The 26,608-nt window shown below is 39.6% G+C and overlaps 2 protein-coding genes across 2 annotated transcripts; one reads left to right on the forward strand and one right to left on the reverse strand.

Moving 5' to 3' along the window:
- Positions 1 to 309: 309 nt before the first annotated feature.
- Positions 310 to 5,097, reverse strand: ZNF830 (zinc finger protein 830). Its single transcript, XM_032617292.1, has one exon. The coding sequence runs from the start codon at positions 1,893 to 1,895 to the stop codon at positions 753 to 755; it is 1,143 nt and encodes a 380-aa protein (XP_032473183.1). The 5' UTR covers positions 1,896 to 5,097; the 3' UTR covers positions 310 to 752.
- On the forward strand, positions 2,098 to 25,975 carry CCT6B (chaperonin containing TCP1 subunit 6B). Its single transcript, XM_032617294.1, has 8 exons — positions 2,098 to 2,210; positions 3,815 to 3,878; positions 4,443 to 4,575; positions 8,036 to 8,211; positions 10,275 to 10,378; positions 21,463 to 21,593; positions 25,018 to 25,090; positions 25,614 to 25,975. Exons 1-6 carry the CDS (start codon positions 2,203 to 2,205, stop codon positions 21,491 to 21,493), a joined length of 516 nt encoding a protein of 171 aa, XP_032473185.1. The 5' UTR covers positions 2,098 to 2,202; the 3' UTR covers positions 21,494 to 21,593; positions 25,018 to 25,090; positions 25,614 to 25,975.
- The last annotated feature ends 633 nt before the right edge of the window (positions 25,976 to 26,608 follow it).

Raw genomic sequence — 26,608 nt, forward strand, 5'->3', positions numbered from 1 at the left:
TTTTGAAACAGAGATCTGATTAGCCCTGAATGACTTATATGAGTAGTGTTCTTAAAAACAACAACAGGGCTTCCCTGGTGGCGCAGTGGTTGAGAGTCCGCCTGCCGATGCAGGGGACACGGGTTCGTGCCCCGGTCCGGGAGGATCCCACATGCCGCGGAGCGGCTGGGCCTGTGGGCCATGGCCGCTGAGCCTGCGCGTCCAGAGCCTGTGCTCCGCAACGGGAGAGGCCACAACAGTGAGAGGCCCACGTACCACAAAAAAAAAAAAAAAAAAACAAAAAAACAACAACAAAACAACCCCCCTCCCGGCGACAACCCTCTTGAGTTTGATTTAGGAGTCAGAAAAGAAAAAGCCATATACATTCTAAGTGCCACACTTGGTTTCATCTAAAAGCTTGTCTGTTGGTCTGACTTCTATTAACTTATAACTTTCAAAACATAATTTTTAAGTAAATATATATTTAATATGTACAGTATTTACAGCTTACAGCTTTTACAACCCAAACTTTGGATCTATAAGTGTGTGAAAAAGTGGGCATTTGAGTGTAATACTTCGAAAACTTCAAAAACAACTTTACCTCAAAAATATTTTACACCAATTTTCCAAAGCGGTATCTTCACAGGCTCATTGTATCTCGACAACCCAGTCAAGTTACCAAATCTCTAGGCATGGAGTAAACGATATCGTATTGAGAGGTGGAACTTTTTATACAGTCGTAGAGGATGTAGAACTCTTGGGTCTTTGAAACCCTATAACAAAGTCCCTTTCACCCTCCAATCCTGAGACAACAAATCCTGTAGTTCTACCTCATCATCGCTGTCAACATTCTCCTCTTCCTTTTTCTGCAGTTCTTTTATGGTCAGAACCTCTTTAAGCTTATTTTTTATCTCATCCTGGCGATTCCGCAGCTTTTCCACCCGACGGTAACACTCTATCTGCTCATCGATCTCCCCAATCTGCCGGTCCAAGCGTCCCTCCTCATCCTCTTCGGCAACTATGGCTTCGGAAATAGTGTTGACCTGTCTCATGGCTTTTTGAAATTCGTCCCATTCTTTGTCCATCTGATCCTTTGGGGCATCAACCTTTCGTACCCTCGCATCTATCTCAGGGTCATCAAAAAACCCTTCCGGTAATGCTTCCGCGGTGTTTTCTCTCCTTTCCACCACTTTTTCATGTATTTCTGCTTTCTCAATTGACCCTGAATGAGGAATTAAAGGGGCCTTGGGAGGATTTGTGTCCGAGAAATCGCTTGGCAGCCTACTACCGGTTGCCTCCCGCGCGATGGAAAGTGAGTGTTCCTTGCCCTGTGCGTTGGCCGGATGCTTACAGACATCCCCTCTTTTCCCTTCTCCTCCTCCTCCCTCCTCTTTCTCCTCCTCCTCTTCCTCATCTTCATAATCAGGGAGTAAACCGAGACCCGAAGCCTTACTGAGGGTCGCCCTAGTGGACTCCTTTCCGGTTTTGTCAAAGTTGGTGGGCAAACCGGAAGTGGAGGGCTGTACTTGAGACACCAGGGAGGCCTTCGCTCTTTTGGCGTCTTGGCTCTCTGCGTCCGGCGCCTTCCTCTTGGCGGACTGAGGCACTGTGCTGGCGGACTGAGGCACTGTGCTGGCGGACGGTCCCTGGGCGGCTTCCTTCGCGCCTTTCAGCTCGGCCACTTTCTCTCGGTGCTGCTTTCCCAGGACGTGAGTCTGCCACAGGAGCTCGCTCTTAACCGGGGTGTTACACAGGGCACAACTCAGCTGCCCCAAGCGGTTGTACTTCGCGAATGGAGATTCTATCCGTTTGCGGTTGGTGCTCAGACGCTGCTTCTCCTTCATCAACCGCCGCAGTTCGTCCTGATTAACCACTCGTTTCCCCGCCTCAGGCCGAGCGGAGGCAGAAGACGCCATCTTTGCGACCCGACCCGAGGCGATTCTGGCTTCCGTCCCGCCGACGCCTGATGACGTTACTTCCTGTCCGGGCGCGGATTGGCTGAGGCTCAGGAGCGTGAGCCGTAGCGCCAGGATTTCCCTCAGAATAGCAGCTGAGGCCGCCTTACGGGGCGGGGAGTCTTCCTACCGTCTGCCCAGGGCTGAGGTAAAAACCCTAAACTCCAAGGCTGAGGTGGCGCAGGCCCAGGCGGTCTTGGCTGTCAATATATGCGCCGCCAGAGGGCCGCAGCATGTGCTGCGGAGCAACTTGGGCCCTAAGGGAACCATGAAAATGTGAGACGGCGGTTGGAGCGGCGGTTAGGGCGTCGGGGTTTGTTGGGTGTCGGGGCGCGCTGTGAGGCAGACGTTCCACAAAGAGTTGGGAGCGATGTGGACGCACTTGTGGGCCTGCTTTCGCTCGTTCTCATTCCTGCCCTGAGCTCATTTCTAGTCTGGTGGGAGAGGAGGAGAAATGCTACCCGAAAAAAGGGCTCACTGTGACTCCTCCTGCCCCCCAACTTCTCGTTAAGGTTCACATGCAAGTAGAAAGTTCATTTAGTGTCACATATGAAACATAAGCCATCTAGCTCCCCTGCTGTTTAAGAGTTTGGGTTTTGCTTGGCAGTGTGTTGTGGAGATGGCACGGGCTTTGGAATCTGGCAGCCTTGGGTTCAAATTCAAGGACCGCTTTAGCTATGCGTCCCTAGGCAAGTTGAACGCTCTTTCAGCATTTATTTACTTAGAACTATTATTTTCTTTAGAAGAGAGGGAGAGAGACTAGTGAGGGCAAAGAGGTGTAAGAGGAGAGAGGTACAGTCTCAGAGGAATGAGCAAAGTAATAAATATTAACAGTAGAAGAGGGCACTGAGTATGTACTGACTGGGATGCTGGGAACACAGAGATGACCAAGATACAGTTTCTATTCTTAAGGAGTTCTGGTAGAGATGAATGTGCTAATTATACATATACCATTATACTGAGGAAAGGGACTAATAACTGATGGCAGAAGGGAGAAGGGAACGCTTCTCAATAACAGAGGATTTTTCATCAGTCTTGAAAAACGAATCAGAGTTCTCCAGTTGGAGAAGGGAGTAAAGGACTTCTAGATAGGGTAACTTCAGGAACAAGAGAAGCTCAATGGTGTAAATCCAACAGAAACGAAAGCAAACATGATGTAGTAAGGGAACCCCAAGGTTTGCCCACAAGATCTCATTTGATAGAAGAGGTAGAAGAAATAGACATTACCCAGATTGGGAAAGGTAACTTATGTCATTGCTATATAGTTTGGATATTATCTTGAAGGTGATGGAGAACATGAAAATCATGGAAGGATTTTTGGTGAGGGAACTGACTGAATCACATTGCCTTTTAGAAAGATAAATGCAGTGTGGAGGGTAAATTCAAATTCAGACATATCAAGATGCTAAGTAGTCCAGACTAGAGATGATGATGACAGTGGAGATGGAGAGGAGTAGGTAGATTCAAGAGACATTTAGGTTGTAGAATTGACAGAACTTGATCTAATAAACGTGAGGAGTGAGGGAAAACATTAGTTGAGTGAATGAATGGTAACATTTCACAAAAAAAGAAACCTGCAGAAAGTTCACAAATTTGTGTTTTGTAGACTTCCAAGTACTCTTCCAGGTACCAAACCACTGTTCATAACTCATGGACTGCTCTTGTCCTTAAACTTGTAAATGTGCTGTTTGGAATGAAATCACCATAGCAGTCCATCTGGGGAGAAGTGATTCTGTGGTAGTTACTGTGGTATCCGCCATGGTATAATGGAAGTTTTCCACACCCAGTTACTTATATTAAGGATAGTGGAGTGGCTAACGCTGGGAGTGTCTTGTTTGGCTCTTGCTATATGAAGTTTATAACCACTGTTGTCTGAACAGGCTTATTTCTGGTGCAGGAGACATGAAACTCACCAAAGATGGCAACGTACTGCTCCATGAGATGGTGAGCTGATGTTGCTGACTTAATAAACCTTAATTAGCCTTAGCTGAGAACATAGTGCAATTTGTATATCCTTAAACCAAGGCCATCAGCTAAATACTGCAGTCATGAGATATGCTTGTTGGTTTAAACCTCAGGGAAAAAAAAAGTCTGTTGGCTGTTTTCAAATCTTTGTGTAGTGCAAATAATAACTTAGGGATACTTCCAAATTAGTTACATTTTTTAAAGTCAATGCATTATGTTCTTTGTAATCATGGGAAAAAAATCCTTTGCAAGTTTAGTACATACATTCATCTTCAAGATTGAAGGATTTAATCTTATTTTGGAAATGTCATTGCATTCGAAGCAGAGACTCTTTTATAAAATGTTCAAACCTCATTAGTTCTCAGGTTTTAACTTTTCGTTTTGACATTTATTATGTATGATAATATAAAACTTGTGAACTTATAGAATGAAGCTTATTTCATTTCTTAATTTTACTGTTGACCCTTAGGTTATCTTGTTTTTGGTGGACTATTTCTTTATCTCATTCTCTCTCTTTTTTAATCTTTTGCTTGCTTTTTTCAACAAATTCAACACCCAACAGCTTCCTTGATAGCAAAAGTAGCAACAGCCCAGGATGACATTACAGGAGATGGTACTACTTCAAAGGTCCTAATTATCGGAGAGTTACTAAAACAAGCTGATCTTTACATTTCTGAGATATTAGAATTTCATAGAATGCACATTCATGTGGTACTTTATTTTGAATAAAAAGTTATTTATTTTTTTGCTAGTAAAATGGTTTAATTTTAGAGGGAAAAAGTTAATTTTCATCAAGATGTTTTTGGACAATTATAAATGGAAATAATAATGAAATTTTTAGTCAAAATAATGCCTTTTATTGAAATGATATACCTTTTTAAAAAATGAAATATTTGAGATATATATAACAGTTAAAAAATTAGCCATGTACCCATGACTAATGGCCTAAGAAAGAAAATATCACTGAGAAAGTTGAAACCAAATTATGCACCTTTTAAAAAATAACTAGAGAAGGGCTTCCCTGGTGGCGCAGTGGTTGAGAGTCCGCCTGCCGATGCAGGGGACACGGGTTCGTGCCCCGGTCTGGGAGGATCCCACATGCCGCGGAGCGGCTGGGCCCGTGAGCCATGGCCGCTGAGCTTGTGCGTCCGGACCCTGTGCTCCACAACGGGAGAGGCCACAACAGTGAGAGGCCCGCGCACAGCAAAAAAAAAAAAAAAAAAAAAAAAAATAACTAGAGAAAAATTAATGAAGGTTTTCCACATTGTGAATTTACCTACTTTTCTAGTTTTATTTCCCTTTATAAACAGTCTCCTCTAGCCAGACTCCTTCATTCACTGGCCTCTGAAATCATTACATACATTTCTACCTCCATGCCTTTGTTCAATTTGTATTGTTTTCTTTGCGTTACTTATCTGTCTTTTCTAATTAAGCAGTTGAATTTTTGCTCTTTCAAGGACCATTTTAGCAAAGCATAACCTGTCCTTTCAAAGTGCTAAAAGGATCACTTTGTGTTTCATTTAGTATTGGGATCTGTCTATTAATTCAGTACCTGCAACTTATCTCAAGATGCTTTTAGCTGTAAGCAGTGGAAACTTGACTAAAAGTCACTTAAACAATAAAAAAATTATCTCCCGTAACAGGAAATATAGCAATAAAACAGGCTTCTAGGGTTAGTTGATTAAAAAATTCATTCAGTCATCAAGTACCCAGATCCTTTCTGTCTCTTAGCTCTTCCACTTGTAATGCTGTTTCATCATAGGCTTATTCCCATCCTGGATGAAAGACTCAGAAGAAATCAGGGCTGCCTCTTCTCCTTACTAACACTCAGCAGGAGAGGGCAAGAGAAAACCATTCACCCAGCCATAGAATAAAAGTCCTTCCTTTATATGATTGGGCCAACATTGGTCTTATTCCATCCCAAACCAGTGACAGTTTTTTGGGAAATTGACTTAATCTAATTAGGATCCGCCCCTTGAGCTAGGGATAGGGTCAGCTTCCTCTGAAGCACTGAGGAAGAGAGATACCTAAACAAAATTAGGGTTGGGCTAGGAAGGAAGAAACTAGGGGAGGGGAGATGCCAACAGACATTGACATAGTTATGAAACTGTGTGACAGTGCAGTGACAGAGCTAGGCACAGGATGGGATAGAAACACTGAGGTTGGTGGGGTATCCTAAACTAGCCTGAGGTAGTCAGGAAGCACTTTCTGGAGGAAATAGGCCTGGGCTGAATCTTTAGGATTAGAAGGAGTGAGCCTGATGAAAGAGTGAGGGGTGAGGAGTGAACCTGATGAAAGAGTGAGGGGTGCGGAGAATGGCATTCCAGGCAGAAGGAAAAACATGAGCAAAGGCACAGAGAAAAGAAGCAAACTGGTGTGTGTGCAGAGCTACAAGCAGTCTGGTGTTGGTGGAGTTTAAAGTGATGCGGACAGTAGTGAATAGGCATGTAATATACTAACCAAGAAGAATGTTCATACTGACATGAATGAGTGGTATGGTCAGATTGGCATTTTAAATATTTGGGGGACAGTTTTAAGGGAGTCAAGACTGAAGGTTTTCCTAGTAGTCTAGGTGAGAAGTTGTGAGGTCCTAGGCTGAGGAAATGTTTTGAAGATGGTTAATAACACAGGCTTGGGCTTCCCTGGTGGCGCAGTGGTTGAGAGTCTGCCTGCCGATGCAGGGGACACGGGTTCGTGCCCCGATCCGGGAAGATCCCACATGCCGTGGAGCGGCTGGGCCCGTGAGCCATGGCCGCTGAGCCTGCACGTCCGGAGCCTGTGCTCCGCAACGGGAGAGGCCACAACGGTGAGAGGCCCGCGTACTGCAAAAAAAAAAAAAAAAATAACACAGGCTCTGGCGTCAGGCCTTTTGGGTTTAAATCCTGGCTCTGGCTCTTATTAGCCTGGTGATCTAAGCCCTTAAGCCTAAATTTCCTCATCTGTGAAACAGGAATGATAAAAACACCCACTTCATAGTGTTGAGAGGACGAAAATAATACATGTAAATCCCTTAGAATAGTGCCTGGCACAAATGCTCAATAAATGTCAACTTTTGAAAGTTATTATAGGACTGACATAAAGGAATGGAGGAAGGGAATAAATTAGAACTAGTTCCAGCTTTCAATAAGTTTATGTATTATTTTTCAGAATAAACAATAGCGTTTTTTCAAAAAATAATTTTGTTATAATGTCAGACCTACAGAAAAGTTGCAAGAATATTCCAAAGAATAACATTTCTCTCTCTTTCATGAATATATATATATATATGGAATGTGTATATATATAGTAATATACATATTTTTTTCTAATTCTATAAGAATAAGTTGCAGACGTGATGATCTAAATATTTCAGTGTATGTTTCTTAAACCAGGGAATTCTCATATATAACCACAGTATAGTGATCGAAACAGGAAATTAATATTAACACATTGATAAGTACTTTTATCTAATTTGCAGGTTTTATTCAAATTTCATCACTTGTCCCATTCAGTTGTCATACCCCTTTAGTCTTCTTTAAGCTGGAATAGTTCCCGAGCCATCTTTTGTGTTTCATGACATTGCTGACATTGCTACTTTTAGCGAATAGGCTGTTTTTTTTTTTTAAGAAAGTCCCTCAGTTTGGATTTGTCTGTTTCCTCATTATCAGACTCAGGTTATGAACCTTCGGCAGGAGTGCCATGGAAATGCTGTATTGGTCTTAATGCAGCATATCTGGAGGCACATGGTATGTGTTTGTCCCATTCTATGATGTTAACTTTTGAACATTTGGTGAAGGTGCTGCCTATCTGTCGTTTTTCTCCAAACAATGCTGGTTCTTTTCCTCTACATTACAGGGAGTCTTCTCTTCTGTGCCCATTCAGAAGAGCACTACACAACAGTGTGTTATAGTTTTCAGACATAAAAAGAACTTTTGTAGTTTTTTTCTACTGTTGTAAATTGTAAACAGTTTTTCTGTAAGTTTGAGATTGTTTGAAATATGAAGCGCTGAAAGATTACAAATTACATACATACACTTATATTTAGTGGCATTGATATAGGTAATTAATTTTTTTGGACATACCTATTAGTAGGAAAGGATAGTTACTTTTACTTTGGATAACTTACTTTATAATTTATAGTTTTATGTTGATGTATTAGGGCCTGCACCCTAGAATAATAGCTGAAGGATTTGAAGTTGCAAAAATAAAGGCACTTGAAGTTTTGGAACAAGTTAAAATTAAAAAAGAGATGAAAAGAGAAATCCTCTTAGATGTGGCTAGAACATTTCTACAAACTAAAGTTCATCCTCAGCTGGCTTATGTGTTAACAGAGGTATGTGGTTAAACTTTTGCAGAATGAGTATAGCCTAACACATGGTGGTATTTTTCTTTTTCCTATAAGATAATCAGCTAGCTATGGCATGTGGTTCTTTTGAACATACAACAAAATATAGAAGACAAACATATATAGGCTTATTTACAGAGTAGATTTGATTGGTCAGAACAGTATGTGTAATTTTTCAAAAGTGTCATTAAGCCTTCTTTTAAGTTAACTTGAAAGTTGGGAGGGACTTGGCTGCCTATGGATCACCCCCTGTGGAAGCTGTTGGGGTGATGCACACTGGTCTCCTAAACCTAGAGGTCCATATTTATTTTTTATTATTTATATTTAATATAAAATATAAATAATAATAATAAATATATTTATTTATTATTATGTGAGATTGGGAACGTTGTTTTGGCAGTGTGTCTTGTAGTTAAGGTTACCTTTTTTTTTTTTTTTTGCGGTACGCAGGCCTCTCACTGTTGTGGCCTCTCGCATTGCGGAGCACAGGCTCTGGACGCGCAGGCTCAGCGGCCATGGCTCACGGGCCCAGCCGCTCCGTGGCATGTGGGATCCTCCCAGACCGGGGCACGAACCCATATACCCTGCGTCGGCAGGCGGACTCTCAACCACTGCGCCACCAGGGAAGCCCGAGGTTACCACTTTAATGAGCATGATTGATCTGATAGATGATATTCACATCTGGGAAGTGTATACTTGTTTACTTCTAAAGGTAGAATATATATATATATAATATCAGGACAAAGTTGGGTATTTTGGGAAGGCTTTTATCAGGTAGCTGTAGTTTGATGATATCATCATTGTTCCTCAGCTTTGCATTTTTTGAAACTTGAGTATATTAGTTTATCAGGAATGATGAGTTCATAACAACCAAATTCACAAGACATTGACATAGAAATCAAAATTCTATCTTACTAATTTACCTTGAGAAATATAAATACTGAAACACCTGAGTTGTTTCTGGTCAATTCTTAGCAATAGGAAAACCTACTTGGAAAATCAGATTAAGATTAAGAAATTAAGACATTTTCTTGCTGAGCAGTCTAAATAAAGACTCTGCTGTGTTTTCTGCTGTTAAAGTACATATATCACGTGGCCCAGAATCTTCAAGCTATCTGATTAGGGCCTCCATTCCCTTTTGGAGTTATAGAAACACTAATACTCTCATTTTCCAATGGTTTGTCATTATTCCCCATTAGTCATCAAAACCAAAAATCATGTTACCTCAGTAAACTTTTCTAAGGTATAGATTTTTTTGCTTTTATTTTATTTGAGGATGATTATACTATAGCACTTAATTTCTGTAGTCAGTTATTTTCATATTACTTTCTGAGCTAAGCAATAGGCTGTGTGGTGCTGTGCTTCTCAAATTGCATATCCCTGGGGATATTTGGCAGAATAAATGAGACATGTCTTTCTGGAGTGTCAATTTTACTTTACTATGGAGGAAAAGCATTATTTTCACATTGAAACAAACATGTATAACTAACAGAACACTGTAAATCAACTGTACCCCAATGAAAATTAAAAAACAACAAAAAACAAACATGCATATATTATGGCATGACGTAGAAAAGTTTCATGGTAAAACATAAGACTTAAAAATTTCATGTTGTTAGAACCAGCAAATTTGAACTCTTTCCTTAGATTTCATTTCCTTCTTTTCCATTAAGGTGTCCTTTGGTGGAAAAGTTTGAGTAGTGTTTGTATAGTAGGCTTGGCAGTTAAAGAGACTTGATTTCTAGTCCTGACTCTGCTACTACCTGTTAGATCTTGTTTTAAGACCATAACTTCTTAAAGTCTCACCTTAGTTTCCTTCTCTGTAAAATAAGGGGATTGGACCTGATAATCTCTGAAGTCCCTGTAGGCTCTGAAGTATCCATTGGCACTGGTTATCATTCGTATCCATGACAGAGTGACACTTTCTGACCTTGCCTTGTGTTTTGGAGCCTGAAACACTTTATCTGCTTAGTCTGGTGATAGATTACTAGGGCCAGTGGTTTCTTTTAGTAGACCAAATAATTTACTGTTCTCATTCATTTCTCTTCCAGGCTGTGGTGGATTCTGTTTTGGCTATTAGAAGACCGGGTTATCCTATTGATCTTCTCATGGTAGAAATCATGGAGATGAAGCATAAATCAGAAACAGATACAAAGTAAATGATATAAACTTTAACAGTACATAGATTCTAGAATACTTGGTTATCTTCAGATATTCTTTCACTGATTTCATTAGTTACTTCTATTCATCATCAGTCTATTTATTCAGCATATATTAATTGGATACTTACCAGGAGCCATTCACTGTTCTAGGTGTTAGGAATGAAGAGTAAACAAAACAGAATTTCTTTTTTTAAGAATCTTACATTTCTAGTTGAAAGAGATGGTGGACAAATAATGCTAATAAGTGCTGTGAAGAGGCTAGAGCAGCTGTATATGTGAGCATGTGCATGATTTTCGGGTAGTAAGGGAAGATCATTGTGATGAGAAAGTAAACTAGAGGGCTAAATGGGTCTCTAGTGCTAGCCATGTGCATATCTGGAAGAAGAGTGTTCTAAGCAGAGGGAATAAGGGTGGAAGAAGCCGCAAGGCAGAAGTGTGCTGGGGGTGTTTCAGTGTTCCTGGAGCAGAGGAAGAGGAAAAAGTAGTAGAAGGTGAGGTCAGAGAGGTAAGACAATTATAACATTGTCTGAGTATGTATGTACTCAGAGTGAATAGCACCTTGTTGACTTTGGACTTAACTCATTTTAAACATTCTATTATGGAAAACTCTAACCATATATAAGAGTAGAATAGAATAGTGAATGAACTCCCACGTATCTGCCACTCATCTTTATCAATTTTCAGTATATGGCCAGTCTTATATCCCCCGTATATACTCCTCTTTCCTTCCCCCTGCCCAAATCTGGATTATTTTGAAGCCAATTCAGATGTTATATTTCATCTGTAAATACTTTATTTTTAATATATGTGTGTGTGTATGTATAGGTGTCTTTACTTATTTTTAGAAGTTCTATTTGGTTCATTCTTAAATCTGCCTTGTCACTTTTTTTTTTTGTTTGTTTTTTTTTTTTTTTTTTTTTTTTGTGTTACGCGGGCCTCTCACTGCCGTGGCCTCTCCCATTGCGGAGCACAGGCTCCCGACGCGCAGGCCCAGCGGCCATGGCTCACGGGCCCAGCCGCTCCGTGGCATGTGGGATCTTCCCAGACCGGGGCACGAACCCACGTCCTCTGCATCGGCAGGCGGACTCCCAACCACTGCGCCACCAGGGAAGCCCCTGCCTTGTCACTTTTTATGGCTTCCTGTTCCCTGCAGATCTTTTCAAACTTACCTTTCATTTCTTTAAACATATAGTTCAGTTAGGTAATTACAATGTTTAAAGTTTTGTCTTGTCTACTTCTGGTGTTTATTTTATTTATTTTAAAAATTAATTAATTTATTTTTGGCTGTGTTGGATCTTTGTTGCTGTGTGCGGGCTTTCTGTGTGTGTGCCTTTGGGGTTCTAGTTTAATGTGAAGAGGGTCTTACTGTTATACTCTCTACTTTGGATGAGGCTTGAGCTTTTTAAATTCTGTCCCCCTCTCATTATGAGGTCAAAGTTCAGATTTGTCTGAATTGTCAGATGACTTTAGGGTGAGTGGTTACAGTTATCTACTTACCTCTTGGAGTTCCTGTTTTGTTTTCAGTTTTGGAAAGAAAACTTCTGTAGCTCTTTACTGTTTTATGGCTCTGCAGAGTTTTTAAGGGTTTTTTTTTTTTTTCTTTTTTTGCGATACGTGGGCCTCTCACTGTTGTGGCCTCTCCCGTTGCGGAGCACAGGCTCCGGATTCGCAGGCTCAGAGGCCATGGCTTACGGGCCCAGCCGCTCCGTGGCACGTGGGATCTTCCCGGACCGGGGCACGAACCCGTGTCCCCTGCATTGGCAGGCGGACTCTCAACTACTGCGCCACCAGGGAAGCCCTGTTTTGTTTTTAATCCAGCATTTTTAGTTGCTCTTGGTAGTAGGGTTGGTCCAAATTACCTTACCATTGCTGAGGGCAACAAGTACTTGGTTTATATTTCAGAAGGATCTCTGTGGTTGTTGTGTGGGGAGTACACTGCAGAGCAGGGTGGGAGGTGCAAGGGCAGAAGCAGGAGACTGGTTAGGAATCTGTTGTAATATAGGTGAGAAAAGAAAAAAGATTTGGATCAGGGTATACTTAGAAAGAAGGAGCAGTAGGATTTGTTGATGTTCCACATAGAATGTGACAGAAACAGATGATTCAAGGATGTCTCTTGGGTTTTTGTATGAGCAGCTGGAAAAGCAGAGATGCCATTTCTTGGGATGGAGAAGACTGGGAAGAGCAGGTTTGAGGAAATAAATCAAGAGTTTAGCTTGGGCAATGTTATGTTTTCGATGCCGATTAGATGTCCACGTGGACATGTTGCGTAAGAATTTGGAGAGGTGTCAGGAGTTCAGGATCGAGGTCTGGACTGGAAATATTTATTTGGGAGTCATCAGTGTGTGGATGACTTAAAGCTATAGAATTTTTAATTTATTTTTTAATTTTTTAGGTGCGCCGTGCTGCATGTGGGATCTTAGTTCCCTGACCAGGGATTGAACCCATGCCCCCTGCACTGGGAGCACAGAGTCTTAACCGCTGGATTTCCAGGGAAGTCCCTATGAGAGTTAATAAGATCATCTGGGAAGCGATATAGATAGAAGAGGAAGTTTAAAGACTGAGCCCTGAAAACTCCAGTGTTTAGAAATTGGGAAGATAGGGAGGACTGAGCAGAGAAGACTGAAAAGGGGTGGTCAGTGAGATAGGAGGAGAGCCAAAGGAGAATAGTGTCCCAGAAGGTAAGAGAAGAAAGTGTTTCAAGAAAGAGAGAATAATCTGCTATGTCATATGCAGTTGACAGTTTGATGAGCAAGTTGTGAACTGAGAATTGACCATTAGATTTGGAGAACGTTTAGTTTTTTGGTGGCTTTAATGAAAGTTGATTCAATAAAGGGGTGAGTGTGAAAGTCAGATTGAAGGTGGGCTCAAGAGAGAATGGTTAGGGAAGAAGTGAGGATGCAAATGTAGACAACTCAGAGGAGTTTAGCTCTAGAGGGGAGCAGATAAGTGGGGCAGTAGCTAGAAGGGAATATGGGAATGGGGTTGAAAGAGAATTTTTTGTTTTAAAGATGGGCATTACTATGACAAGTTTGTTCCCTGATGAGGATGCTCCTGTAGGCAGGAACAGTTGATGTGAGGGAAGAGGGGACAGTTGCAAGAGCAGAGGGGAAATGGGATACAGAACACAAGCAGAGGGGTTAACCTTAGCGAGGAGCATGGGCAATTCATTCCTAGTCATAGGAGATTCAGGTTCAAGTGCAGGTAGATTGGTAGTGTTTTTATTTTCTCAAAGAAGCAAGATCATTTGCTGAGAGTGAGAAGAAGGGGAAGAGTGAAGAAGACTGGAAGAGTGAAGAATATTGAACATATAGTTTGTTTTTTTCTTCCTAAATAAAGTATCTTCACATTCAGTTAGGAGTTGGAGTAATCTAGTTAGATGAAAATTTTGAAAAATTCCCTATAATTATGCTTAACTATTTTAAAAATTGTTTCTTTACATGAATGTGTAACAAATATTGGTTATAAAAGATTCATAAGTAGAAATGCATTTCCTAATTGGGTGTAAATGAATTTTTTAAAGTTATAAAAATATTTTCTCTTGAAAGATCACTTGGAAAATAGGAAAAAAGCCCCCTCCCCCAATTATCTCTATTCCTACCACCCAAGCATAACCCTACTCTTAGTTTCCTTCCATTTTTCCTTTTCAATGCCAAGGTGCTTTTTAAAAATAATTAATTAATTAATTAATTTTTGGCTGCATTGGGTCTTCATTGCTGTGCGCAGGATTTCTCTAGTTGTGGCGAGTACTCTTTGTTGCAGTGGGCGGGCTTCTCATTGAGGTGGCTTCTCTTGTTGCGGAGCACAGGCTCTAGGTGTGCAGGCTTCAGTAGTTGTGGCATGCAGGCTCAGTAGTTGTGGCTCGTGGGCTCTAGAGCACAGGCTCAGTAGTTGTGGCACACAGGCTTAGTTGCTCCACGGCATGTGGGATCTTCCTGGGCCAGGGATCAAACCCATGTTCCCTGCATTGGCAGGCATATTCTTAACCACTGCGCCACCAGGGAAGTCCCCCAAGGTGCTTATTTTTTAACAGAATAGTTATAATCATGCTTCATATGTAATTTGTCATTCTCTGCTTCTTAGCTACCCCTGTAAATATTTTTCCATGTTATTACATGGTTTTCATGACTAACAGATAGTTGAGTCATTATCTGCTGAACAGTGCCCTATTGTTGGACATTTAGGTTAACAATTTTTAGTTGTTCCATGTAATTATTTTGAACAAATGTTCCTAAGAAACTCATTGTGTGCCTACCTTTCATTACTTGATCAGCTGTGTCACATGTTTGAGCCACATAATTTATCCTTGTTTTTTTTTTTTTTTTGGTGTACGCAGGCCTCTCACTGTTGTGGCCTCTCCCGTTGCAGAGCACAGGCTCCAGACGCGCAGGCTCAGCAGCCATGGCTCACGGGCCCAGTCGCTCTGCGGCACGTGGGATCTTCCTGGACCGGGGCACGAACCCGTGTCCCCTGCATCGGCAGGCGGACTCTCAACCACTGCGCCATCAGGGAAGCCCTGAAAAGTATACTTTAAAAGGCTGAATTTTATGGTATGTGAATTGTATCTCAAAAAATAGAGTAATAAACTCTATAAACAATACATCAGATTTGTCTGATAAGCAAAAATGTAGATGTGAAATAATGGTAAAATAGAAGCTGAAATGGAAAATTAGAACCTAGGAAAAAAGAATATGAATGTAGCAAATGTAATAGTATAATATTTAAACTGCCAGAACATAAAGAGATACAGTTAGCTATATAGGTTTCATTATTGAAAAGGAGAAAACAGAGCAGTTTCTAAATTGAAAAAATATGGGGCTTGATATAAGACCCTCCTTCTTGTAGTCACTTTTGATAAAAGCTAGTAACATTTTTTTCAAGAAGGTAAACGTATATGATTCAAGCATGAAGCCGTTGGTAGTTCAACCTGATTCCTAGAATTTAGGATACAAAGAAAAAGGGACTATTTTTTAAATCACTTTAACCTCTTAGTTTTTTAAGAAATAATTTATCAAGGTAAAATTGACATATAATGAACTACTACACACATTTAAAGCCATGAAACTATCCCCTCATTAAAGATAATGAACATATTTATCACCCCAAAAAGTTACCTCATTCCCCCATGGTAATCCTTCCTGCCTCCTCTCACTGTGTCACCCTACCTTCAGGCAGCCTTCAGTCAGCTTTCTGTTGCTATAGATTAGTTTGCATTTTCTAGAATCTTATATGAATGGAATAATACAATATGTAGTCTTTTTTTTGTTTGGCTTCTTTTACTCACCATAATTATTTTAAAGTTAATTGATGTTATTAATCAGTAGTTCATTCATTTTATTGCTAGATAGTATTCCATTATATGAATATACTGCAATTTATTTCATTAGATTCACCTGTTGATGCACATTTGGTTGTTTACAGTTCTTGGCTATTGCAAATAAAGTTGCTATGAACATTCGTGTACAGTTCTTTGTATGGATCTATGCTTTCATTTCTCTTGGGTAGATGCTTAGGAATGCAGTACTATGGAAGGTACATGTTTAACTTTTTAGAAGCTGCTGAACTGTTTTGCCATGTACCATTTTACATTCCTACCAGCCATTTATGAACATTCCAGTTGTTCTGCATCCTCGCTAACACTGGATATGGTCATTCATGTTAATTTTAGCCATTCTAAAATTTAAAAAACCAAACTGTGACTTTAATTTGGATTTTCTTAATGATCATTGATATTGAGCATCTTTTCACGTGCTTATTTGCTATCCACATATCTTTGGTGAAGTTTCTGTTCAAATCTTTTGCACTTTTTTTTTTTTTTTGCTGTACTCGGGCCTCTCACTGTTGTGGCCTCTCCTGTTGCGGAGCACAGGCTCCGGACGCGCAGGCTCAGCGGCCATGGCTCATGGGCTCAGCCGCTCCGCGACATGTGGGACCTTCCCAGACCAGGGCACGAACCCGCGTCCCCTGCATCGGCAGGCGGACTCTCAACCACTGCGCCCCCAGGGAAGCCCATGCACTTTTAAAAATTGGGTTGTTTTCTTATTGTTGAGTTTGAGAGTTCTTTGTATATTCTGGATACAAATACCTTTTGAGATGTATGATTTGCAGACATTTTCTGCTACTCTGTAGCTCTGTTATTCTCATAACAGTGCCTTTCAAAGAGGAATTCTTAATTTCAATGAAGTATAATTTATCAGTTTTTTCTTTCATGGATTATGCTTTTGGGTGGTATCTAAAAAATCTTTACCTAACCCAGGGTCACAAAATTTTTCTTTTATGTTTTCTTTTAGAAGTGCTATAGTCTTAGGTTTTATATTTAGGTCTGTGATTCATTTTAAGTTAATTTTTGTATATGCTGCAAAGTATGGATCTAAGTTTGTTTTTTTGTGTATAGGTATCAAATTGTTTCAGCTCTATTTGATGAAAAGACTATCCTTTCACTTAGTTGCCTTTGCATTTTTGTTGAAAATCAGTTAGTTGTCCATATTTGTGTGGTTCTGTTTCTGGGTTCTGTATTTCATCGATCTGTTTATCTCAGTGTTAATGTCATTCTACCTTGTTTATAGTAACTTTATAATAAGTCTTGAAATCTGTAGTGTTAATCTTCCCATTTTGTTCTTTTCCAAGTTGTTTTGATTATTTTAAATGTTTTGCATTTCATATCAATTTTAGAATCAGCTTGTCAATTCCTACCAAAAAACTGCTGGGATTTTGGCTGGAATTTCACTGAATCTATGGATAAGTTTGGGAATAATTGATATTTTAACAATATTGAGTCATGGTACATCTTTCTGTTTATTTGGGCCTTCTTAAATTATCTCAGCAATATTTTATACTTTTTAGTATGTGAGTATACTAAGTATTTCACAACTTTTTTTTCAGATTTATCCTTATGTGTTTCATGTATTTTGATCCTACTGTACATAGTATTTTTAAGATTTCAATTTCTGATTGTTAGCTGTTAATATATAAAAATACGGTTGATTTTTGTATATTGATCTTGAACTCTGCAACCTTGCTAAACTCACTTATTTTAGTAGTTTTCTTATAGATTTCATTGAATTTTCTATATAAATGATAATGTTGTCTTGTTAATGGAGACAGTTTTACTTCTTTCTTTCCAATATGGATATCTTTTATTTCTTTTTACCCCTTATTTCATGGGCTAAAACCTTCAATACAATGTTGAATAGAAATGGTGAGAGTAGGCATCCTTTCCTTTTTCCTGATCTTAGGGAGAAAACATTCAGTCTTTTTCCACTATGTGTGAAACTAGTTGTAGGTTTTTCATAGACATCTGCTATCAAATTGAGGAAGTTCTCTTTTATTGCTGAGAATCTTTATCAAGAATAGGTGTTGGCCAATCCAAAAATGGGCAGAAGACCTAAATAGACATTTTTTCAAAGAAGATACACAGATTGCCAACAAACACATGAAAGGATGCTGAACATCACTAATCATTAGAGAAATGCGAATCAAAACTACAATGAGGGGGCTTCCCTGGTGGCGCAGTAGTTGGCAGTCCGCCTGCTGATGCAGGGGACGCAGGTTCGCGCCCCGGTCCAGGAGAATCCCACATACTGTGGAGCGGCTGGGCCCGTGGGCCATGGCCGCTGGGCCTGCGCGTCTGGAGCCTGTGCTCCATGGCGGGAGAGGCCACAACAGTGAGAGGCCCGCATACCGCAAAAAAAAAACCCCAAAAAACTACAATGAGGTATCACCTCACACTGGTCAGAATGGCCATCATCAAAAAATCTAGAAACATAAATGCTGGAGAGGGTGTGGAGAAAAGGCACCCGCTTGCACTGTTGGTGGGAATGTAAATTGATACAGCCACTATGGAGAACAGTATGGAGGTTCGTTAAAAAACTAAAACTAGAACTACCATGTGACCCAGCAATCCCACTACTGGGCATATACCCTGAGAAAACCATAATTCAAAAAGAGTCATGTACCCCAATGTTCATGGCAGCTCTATTTACAATAGCCAGGACATGGAAGCAACCTAAGTGTCCATCGACAGATGAATGGATAAAGAAGATGTGGCACATATATACAATGGAATATTACTCAGCCATAAAAAGAAAGGAAATTAAGTTATTTGTAGTGAGGTGGATGGACCTAGAGACTATCATACAGAGTGAAGTAAGTCAGAAAGAGAAAACCAAATACCATATTCTAACATACATATATGGAATCTAAAAAAAAAAAAAAAGGTTCTGAAGAACCTAGGGGCAGGACAGGAATAAACATGCAGAAGTAGAGAATGGCCTTCAGGACACGGGGAAGGGGAAGGGTAAGCTGCAATGAAGTAAGAGAGTGGCATGGACATATATACACTACCAAATGTAAAATAGATAGCTAGTTGGAAGCAGCCGCATAGCACAGGGAGATCAGCTCGGTGCTTTGTGTCCACCTAGAGGGGTGGGTTAGGGAAGATGGGAGGGAGATGCAAGAGGGAGGAGATATGGGGATATATGTTTATGTATAGCTGATTCACTTTGTTATACAGCAGAAACTAACACACCATTGTAAAGGAATTATACTCCAATAAAGATGTTTAAGAAAAAAAAAGAATAGGTGCTGGATTTTGTCAAATGCTTTTTCTGCATCTATTGAGGTGATCATATGGTTTTTCTTTTAGTTTCTTAATGTACTAAATTACATTGATTTTCAAATCATTCTTGGATAAACCTTAGTTATGATGTATTATCTTTTTAAAAATGGATTAAAGTTTTAGAAATAATTAAATGTTTTTTTTTAATTTTGGATTTTTTTTTTGTCATTTAAACCATTACGTGTACAGTTCAGTGGCCATAAGTACATTCACACTGTGCAACCTTCACCACCATCCATCACAAACATTTTTCATCTTGAAAAACTGAAACTCTATACCCATTAAACAATAGCTCTCCATTCTCTTCTCCCCCCAGCCCCTGGAAACCACCATTCTACATTCTGTCTTTACGAATCTGACTATTCTATGTACTTTATAGGAATGAATCATACAATATTTGTCCTTTTATGACTGGCTTATTTCACTTAGCATAATGTCTTCAGGGTTCATCCATGTTGTAGCATGTTACAGAATTTTCTTCCTTTTTAAGGCTGAATAATATTCCATTGTATGTATGTACCACATTTTATTTATCCGTTCATCTGTTGATGGAAACTTGGGTTTCTTCACCTTTTGACTATTTGAATAATGTGGCTTGCTGTGTCTTTTTTTTTTTTTTACTATATTGTTGGATTTAATTTGCTATAATTCTGTTAAGAATTGTTGCATCTACATTCATATGGGGTGTTGGTGTGTATATATATATTTTTGTAATGCCTTTATCTTTTTTGCTTTTAGAGTAATGCTGGCCTCGGAAAGTATTCTTTCCTCTTTAATTTTCTGAAAGTGTTGAATTCTTATATAGAAATGGTGTTAGTTTTTCCTTAAATGTTTGGTGGAATTCAGCAGTAAAGCTTTCTATACCTGGAGTTTTCTTCATGGGAAGATTTTAAACTACAAATTTAATCTCTTTCATAGATACAGGATCATTCAGGTTGTTTATTTTTCTTGAGTGAGCTTTAGTACTTTGTGTCTTTCAAGAAATTTTTCTGCTTCATCTAAGTTAAGATCATACTGCCCACGAGCTAAATCTGGTTTGCTGCCTATTTTTGGTAAATAAAGTTATATTGGAACACAGTTACTCCCCTTTGTTATGTATTGTCTGTGACTTTGTGCTATGCTAGCATAATTGCAAAAGAGATGGTATGGTCCACAGAGCCTAAAATATTTATTTTCTGGCCTTTTGCAGAAAGTTTGCCAATCCCTGATCTTAGTTTTCAAATTTATTAGCATAAAATTGTTCATAATATTCCCCTATTATCCTTTAATAGCTGTAGAATCTGTAGTGACAGATTCTACACCGTTTTCGTTTGACATTGGTCATTTTTATTTCATTGATTTCCACTCCGATCTTAACTGTCTTCTTTATTCTGCTTACGTTAAATTTCCTAGTTTCTTAAGGTGGAGGCTGAGGTCATTGGTTTGAGACCTTTTTGCTTTTCTAGTATGGGTGTTTAGTGATATAAATTTCTCTTCAGGTACTACTTTAGTAGTATCCCACACATTTTGGTATGTTCTGTTTTCACAGGAGAATGGGATCAGGGAAGTTTTCAAAGCTACTGGTAATTTTCTGTTTCTTAAGCTGGGTGGTAGGTACATGGGTACATTTATTTGTACATTCTTTATATCTTATACATGTAAATATTCTTTTGTATGTATTCAGTATTTAACAAGGAATTTTTAAAAAGTGTGAATGGGAGGTGAGGATGTAATTACCTTGTGGGTAGACATAACTCTCTTGAGCAGTTATATTGTACAGTGAAGCCGAGAAAGGGGGTAGTAATTTAAAAATGATGTGGAATAAAAGGAGAGACTCTTTTTGTGTTGTTTTGTTTTAAAGATGGGTGATTCCAAACCAAGTTTACTGATTCTAAGTTTGCAAATTCAAAAACTTTATAGAGCCATACCAGCAGGTATAAGAGTCATATCCTGATGTGAAAATTGACGTGTTTAACCAGAGCTTTTGCCTTAGAATAATAAGAACACCAAAAATTTTTTTTTTCTCAGAAAGTTTGGTTTCTGCTTCAGTACAGAAAGCAAATACTTCCTTGAGTCCTGAGAATTCCATACCAAAAACTATGGCCAAATTATGTTGGCTTAACATTTTTTTCAAATCAGATATTATAATTAGTTAACCTGCCACCATAAATTATAAATAACTACCTTTTAAATATAGTCATAAAGGAGAAGGATGATGGTGGAAGAAATGTCTACTCTGTAAACAATGAAATAAACTGTAGCCAGCTCTTGTCTGTACTATGTTAATTGTTTAATGGTGTATAACTTCAGGATGCTTCATAAGACATCTGAGTGATCACTGAGTTACGCAACTTATTTTATTTCTGTATATATTTAAATACATTTTAGAGGCAGGCAAGATAATAGAACATGAATAGCTAGTTGCTTTTTTCTCTGTTTCTTCTGTGTGGTATGTCTTGCCAATCATTTTTTTCCCTCCAATAGGTTGTGTGGTTCCAGGAGCGGGTGCAGTTGAAGTGGCAATAGCTGAAGCTCTAGTTACATACAAGCACAGTATAAAAGGAGCTCGTCTTGGAGTCCAAGCTTTTGCTGATGCTTTACTCATTATCCCTAAGGTAGAACTATCCTAATGGCCAAAGAACAACTGTTTAGACAAAAGGTGTCTAATTAATTTTAAATTGCCCATTTTATGTATAACAGTAGAGTAGAAAGATAGGTATTTGTATTTCCCTACACAGTTTTGTTTAAGATATTATATAGCTAAAGCAGGGAAGTTTTTAGGATAACAGCTCTGAATTCTTGTAGGAGTTTCATGAAATGGCTAAATTATCACTTTGCTTCCGTCTCTGAGCTCCAAAAGTTGAAGTAACTCCAAAAATTTCCTTCAAAAATGGTTCATGATTAATCGTAATGAAGAAGTGTAGAACGTAAAATTTAATTAGATTTTGAGTAGACCTTTATTATGTTGGTGGTATCCAAAGTATTAGCACTTTAAATTATGGGAAGTGAGAACTTCAGTCTTGCATTTGTCATTGTCATTAATTCCTAGAAAAGGAGAGAAACCAGTTTTTTCTCCATGTATCAACAGAAGGACAGAGAACTACCATTTGTTTCCTTTGCCTTAATCTGATTGTGAACTACTTGGAAACACAGAGAACTCTTTCAAATATACTATTACCATGAATTAAAACATTACTAACAATGCTAGCAAAGTCTCTGATAATTGCTTTAAAATTATTAATAATTTGTTGAATCTTTGTGCATTAGATATCCATTTTTTTCTTCCCCTGAAGAGGCAAAGTCATTAACGATCCTATAGTTGACAAATATTGGTAAATCTGGTAGACATTTGGTGGTACCTTTTCACTCATCAGCTGTTGGTTTAGGACCACTTGGAAATAAACCTCGCTTGGAGTGCAGGTATCTCCGTCCCTGTTGCCACAGGTCATAACTCTCCTCATGTGAATGAGGGGCACAGATATAATGCAGATAGGCAGATTTAACAAGTGCCCAGGAAAAACCAGAAAACATGTGGCTAGAGGGACTAAGCAAACAAGAATACCATTCTACTTCCTTCCGTTTAAAAAAAAATCTTTTGCAAGGAGGTGTTACCAGAGAGGGACCCCTTTGGGGACCCTTGTCTAACACTCGGAAATGAATTGTCCGAGGAGACACACATACTGATAAAGCAAAAGACTTGGGTGCTCGAGCAGAGAACAGCAGGGTAAGGGAACCCAGGAGAGCTGCTCTGCCTCGTGGCTTGCAGTCTCAGGTTTTATGGTGCTGGAGTTGGTTTCCAGGTTGTCTCTGGCCAATCATCTTGCTTGTGCCATATTTGGCCCGACTCAAGAGCCTTCCTGGTGGGCGTGCACATCTCTCAGTCAAGATGGATTCCAGCATGAGGATTTCTGGGAGGTTGTCAGGACATATTATGGGCTGGTGTCTCCTCCCTCTTTTTGGCCCCTCCCAAATTCTTCTGGTTGGTTTTGGAGGCACCTTGTCAGTTCAGTGTTCCTTATCAGGACCTCCTGTTGTGAGACAACTTATGCAAACGGTGGTTTCAGTCCACGGTTCCCTAACAGAGGGAAATTAATGTAGCAGGGTGGGTGGGGAAACTCTAATTAGTCTTCGTCAGAATTTAGTGTGATGTACATAGGGAAAATGTTTAAATATAAAAGTTACTAGGTACATGAAATAATTTGATTTAGATTAAGAACGGAATTCTTCAAAAGGAGATGATTACTATGTTATGGATGTGTTTTCATAAGACTGGAGAGCAGTGCCTTATTTTTTATATCTGATATTTAAATATATATGAAGGAGTTCCATACATATATTTATTATTTTTTTTTATTCCTAAAGGTTCTTGCTCAGAATTCTGGATATGACCTGCAGGAAACACTAGTGAAAGTTCAGGTTGAGCATTCAGAATCAAAACAACCTGTTGGCATAGATTTGAATACAGGTAAGAAAGTAAAGAAAAATCAGCTGCTTAATAAAAAAAGAGTTTATACTACAGTGACCCAGAACTTAAGTAAGGGGGTGGAAGTTTGGATGGCTTTTTTTTTTTTTTTTTTTTTTTTTTCGGTACGCGGACCTCTCACTGTTGTGGCCTCTCCCGTTGCGGAGCACAGGCTCCAGACGCGCAGGCTCAGCGGCCATGGCTCACGGGCCCAGCCACTCCACGGCACGCGGGATCTTCCCGGACCGGGGCACGAACCCGCGTCCCCTGCATCGGCAGGCGGACTCTCAACCACTGCGCCACCAGGGAAGCCCTGGATGACTTTTATATTTAAATTTTGGGTGCCTTTGTTTTACTTTTGAACTTCTTAGAAGCAAGTATTCATTCACTTAAGAAATAGTTATTGAGTGCTTGTTATTTGACTCGGGATTCACACAGAACAAAACAAAGACCCTTCCCTTGTGAGCTTATGTTGTAGCAGGGAAAGATAGGCAGTAAATAATAACCTTAATAAATAAGTTCCTTTAACATTTTTAAAGGTAATAAATTCTGTGAAAAAAATAAAGGGACAGTGTAAGGATGATTGTGAATGCTAGCACAGGAGTGTGGGGAGGGGGTTTCAATGGGAAGAGGGTGGTCAGGATAGGCCTCATTGAGAATATCTGTTGAACAAAATCAACGAAAGTTAGGAAGTTCCACGTGGGAACTAGGGAAAGAATGTCCTAGGCAGAGGGAACAGCTAGTGGAAAAGCCACTGTCTGGTGTTTTCGAGGAGGAGGGAGATGAGAGAGGTAATAGGTCAGATCACACGAGGGCATGTGGGCCAGTGTATAGAGTTTGACTTTTTCTGTGGTGGAATAGGGAGCAATTTTGAACAGAGGTGTGACATGGTCTAAATATGTTTAAAAGGATCACTCTTGCTACTCTGTGGAGAGTAGTCAACTGAACAACTGGAAGGAATTGCCATTGGAATTGCCATTAACTGCATTGGAGAAGACTGTGGGTAGAGCATGTTGTGGTGGCCGGAGGTCAGCATTGAGTTTTGGCAAAGTTAAGTTTGAAGTATCTGGAGACTTTAAAATAGACAGTTGGATGTACAAGTCTGAAGCTCAGGAAAGTGGTCCGGCTTGGAGATAAAAACTTGAGAGTCGTCAGAGTGTATATGCTTTAAATCTAGAAGATTGGATGAGATCATCTAGGGAGTGAGCGTAGAGAGAGAAGAATGCAGGACTGAGCCTTTGGGTACTCTAACATTAAGAGCTCAGGAGGAAGAGGAAGAACCAGCAAAGTAGACAGAAAAGGAACCACTAGTGCAAAAGAAAAAAACCAGGCAAGTGTGATGTCCTCGAAGACAAGTGAAGAAAGAGCGGTTGGGAGGGTGTGATCAGCTGTGTTAGTTAAGTGCTGCTGATAGATGAGGTCTGAGAATTGACCTTTGGATTTGATACCATGGAGGTCATTGGTGACCTTGATAATAGTAATTTTGGTGGTATATTAAATATTGTTAGAATATACAGCCAATATTAACAGAATATATCAAGATTGTAGTATTGAAATAGTTTGTTTTTCCTTTGCAGGTGAGCCAATGGTAGCAGCAGATGCAGGAGTTTGGGATAATTATTTTGTGAAAAACCAACTTCTTCACTCTTGGTAAGTTTGTATTAATAAAAAGAGAAAGACTTTTAAGGACATAATTGATAACATTAAGATTTTTCTATTATTTTTGCCTGCTACAGTGGAAAATGGCTAAGTGTATGAAAAGGCATGGTATCCAGTTATTAAGACTAGCTTCTGTCATTTTACAGTCCCTTTTAGATTTTAGTTCTATCAGTGTAAGTTATGGGAAATGTTAATCTTACTGTTTATTTGAGGGAGAAGGGAAAGAAGGACATTTACTGAAATAGTACCACATGCATAGTGGGAAAAAGATCAAATGATGTGCTAAAAATGAGCTCAGTTTTGCTGGAATATAAAATTAGGCTTCTACTTTATCAGCAAATGAGTTGAAATTATAATGCAAGGGGTGATGTTTGTATTTATAATAGCTATGTCTTATCTCACACCAACATCATTGCAGAACAAAGTGTCATTAGTAGCTGAAGATTTCTGGGGGGGAAAGATAAGAGTGGATTGGTAAGCTTTACTCACCCTGTCATCTTTTCCCTCAGCACAGTGATTGCCACCAACATTCTCTTGGTTGATGAAATTATGCGAGCTGGTATGTCTTCTCTCAAAGGGTGATTGAGTTCAAAATCAACTCTTCTAGAAGCTGAGACTTAGCACATCTTACATCCAACTACCATTACAGAGCCTGAGCCATTCTTAATTTTTACACAATAAATGCAGTTTGTATTTGGTGGTCTTATAAGTCTCAAAAGTATTTCATCAAGGTATAGAACACAAATACTTTCACAGCAAATAATACTAATGAACGTATTTTTCCCTCGAAGTTCTAACTCCCTACCCTTTACTGTATGTGTGATATTATGATATAATAAGAAATATATATTTGGCCTATTTTATTTTATTTTATTATTTTTGGCTGCGTCGGGTCTTTGTTACTGCTCGCGCACTTTCTCTAGTTGCGGCAAGTGGGGACTACTCTTCATTGCGGTGCACAGGCTTCTCATTGCGGTGGCTTCTCTTGTTGCGGAGCATGGGCTCTAGGACGCACGGGCTTCAGTAGTTATGGTGCGTGGGCTCAGTAGTTGTGGCACATGGGCTCAGTTGCTCCATGGCATGGGGGATATTCCTGGACCAGGGATCGAATCTGTGTCCCCTGCACTGGCAGGTGGACTCTTAACCTCTGTGCTACTAGGGAAGTCCTATATTTGGTCTTTATCCCCAGTTCCTGGCACAAGATCTGCTAAGACCTTTGTAATTTCCTGAGCAATAGGGGTGACAGGAACATTTTTTATTATAATATTTAGTCTTGGTCCTGGTTCCTGACATAAGATCTTTTAAGACCCTTGAAATCTCTGGAATTAATGAGTATCTTTTTGTAAGCTAATGAGGTAACTCTTGATGGGCCACTAGATAGCTTCAGGTTGGGGGCTAGTGTCCAGAGGAACCAACCATGTGATTAGAGGGTTAGAACTTTAAGCCTCCCCGCCCTGGGAGGGAAGGAAAAGGGTATGGAGACTGAGTTACTAATCAGTTATACCTACA

Source organism: Phocoena sinus, chromosome 20 (assembly GCF_008692025.1).
Source record: "Phocoena sinus isolate mPhoSin1 chromosome 20, mPhoSin1.pri, whole genome shotgun sequence".
Classification (NCBI taxonomy): domain Eukaryota; kingdom Metazoa; phylum Chordata; class Mammalia; order Artiodactyla; family Phocoenidae; genus Phocoena; species Phocoena sinus.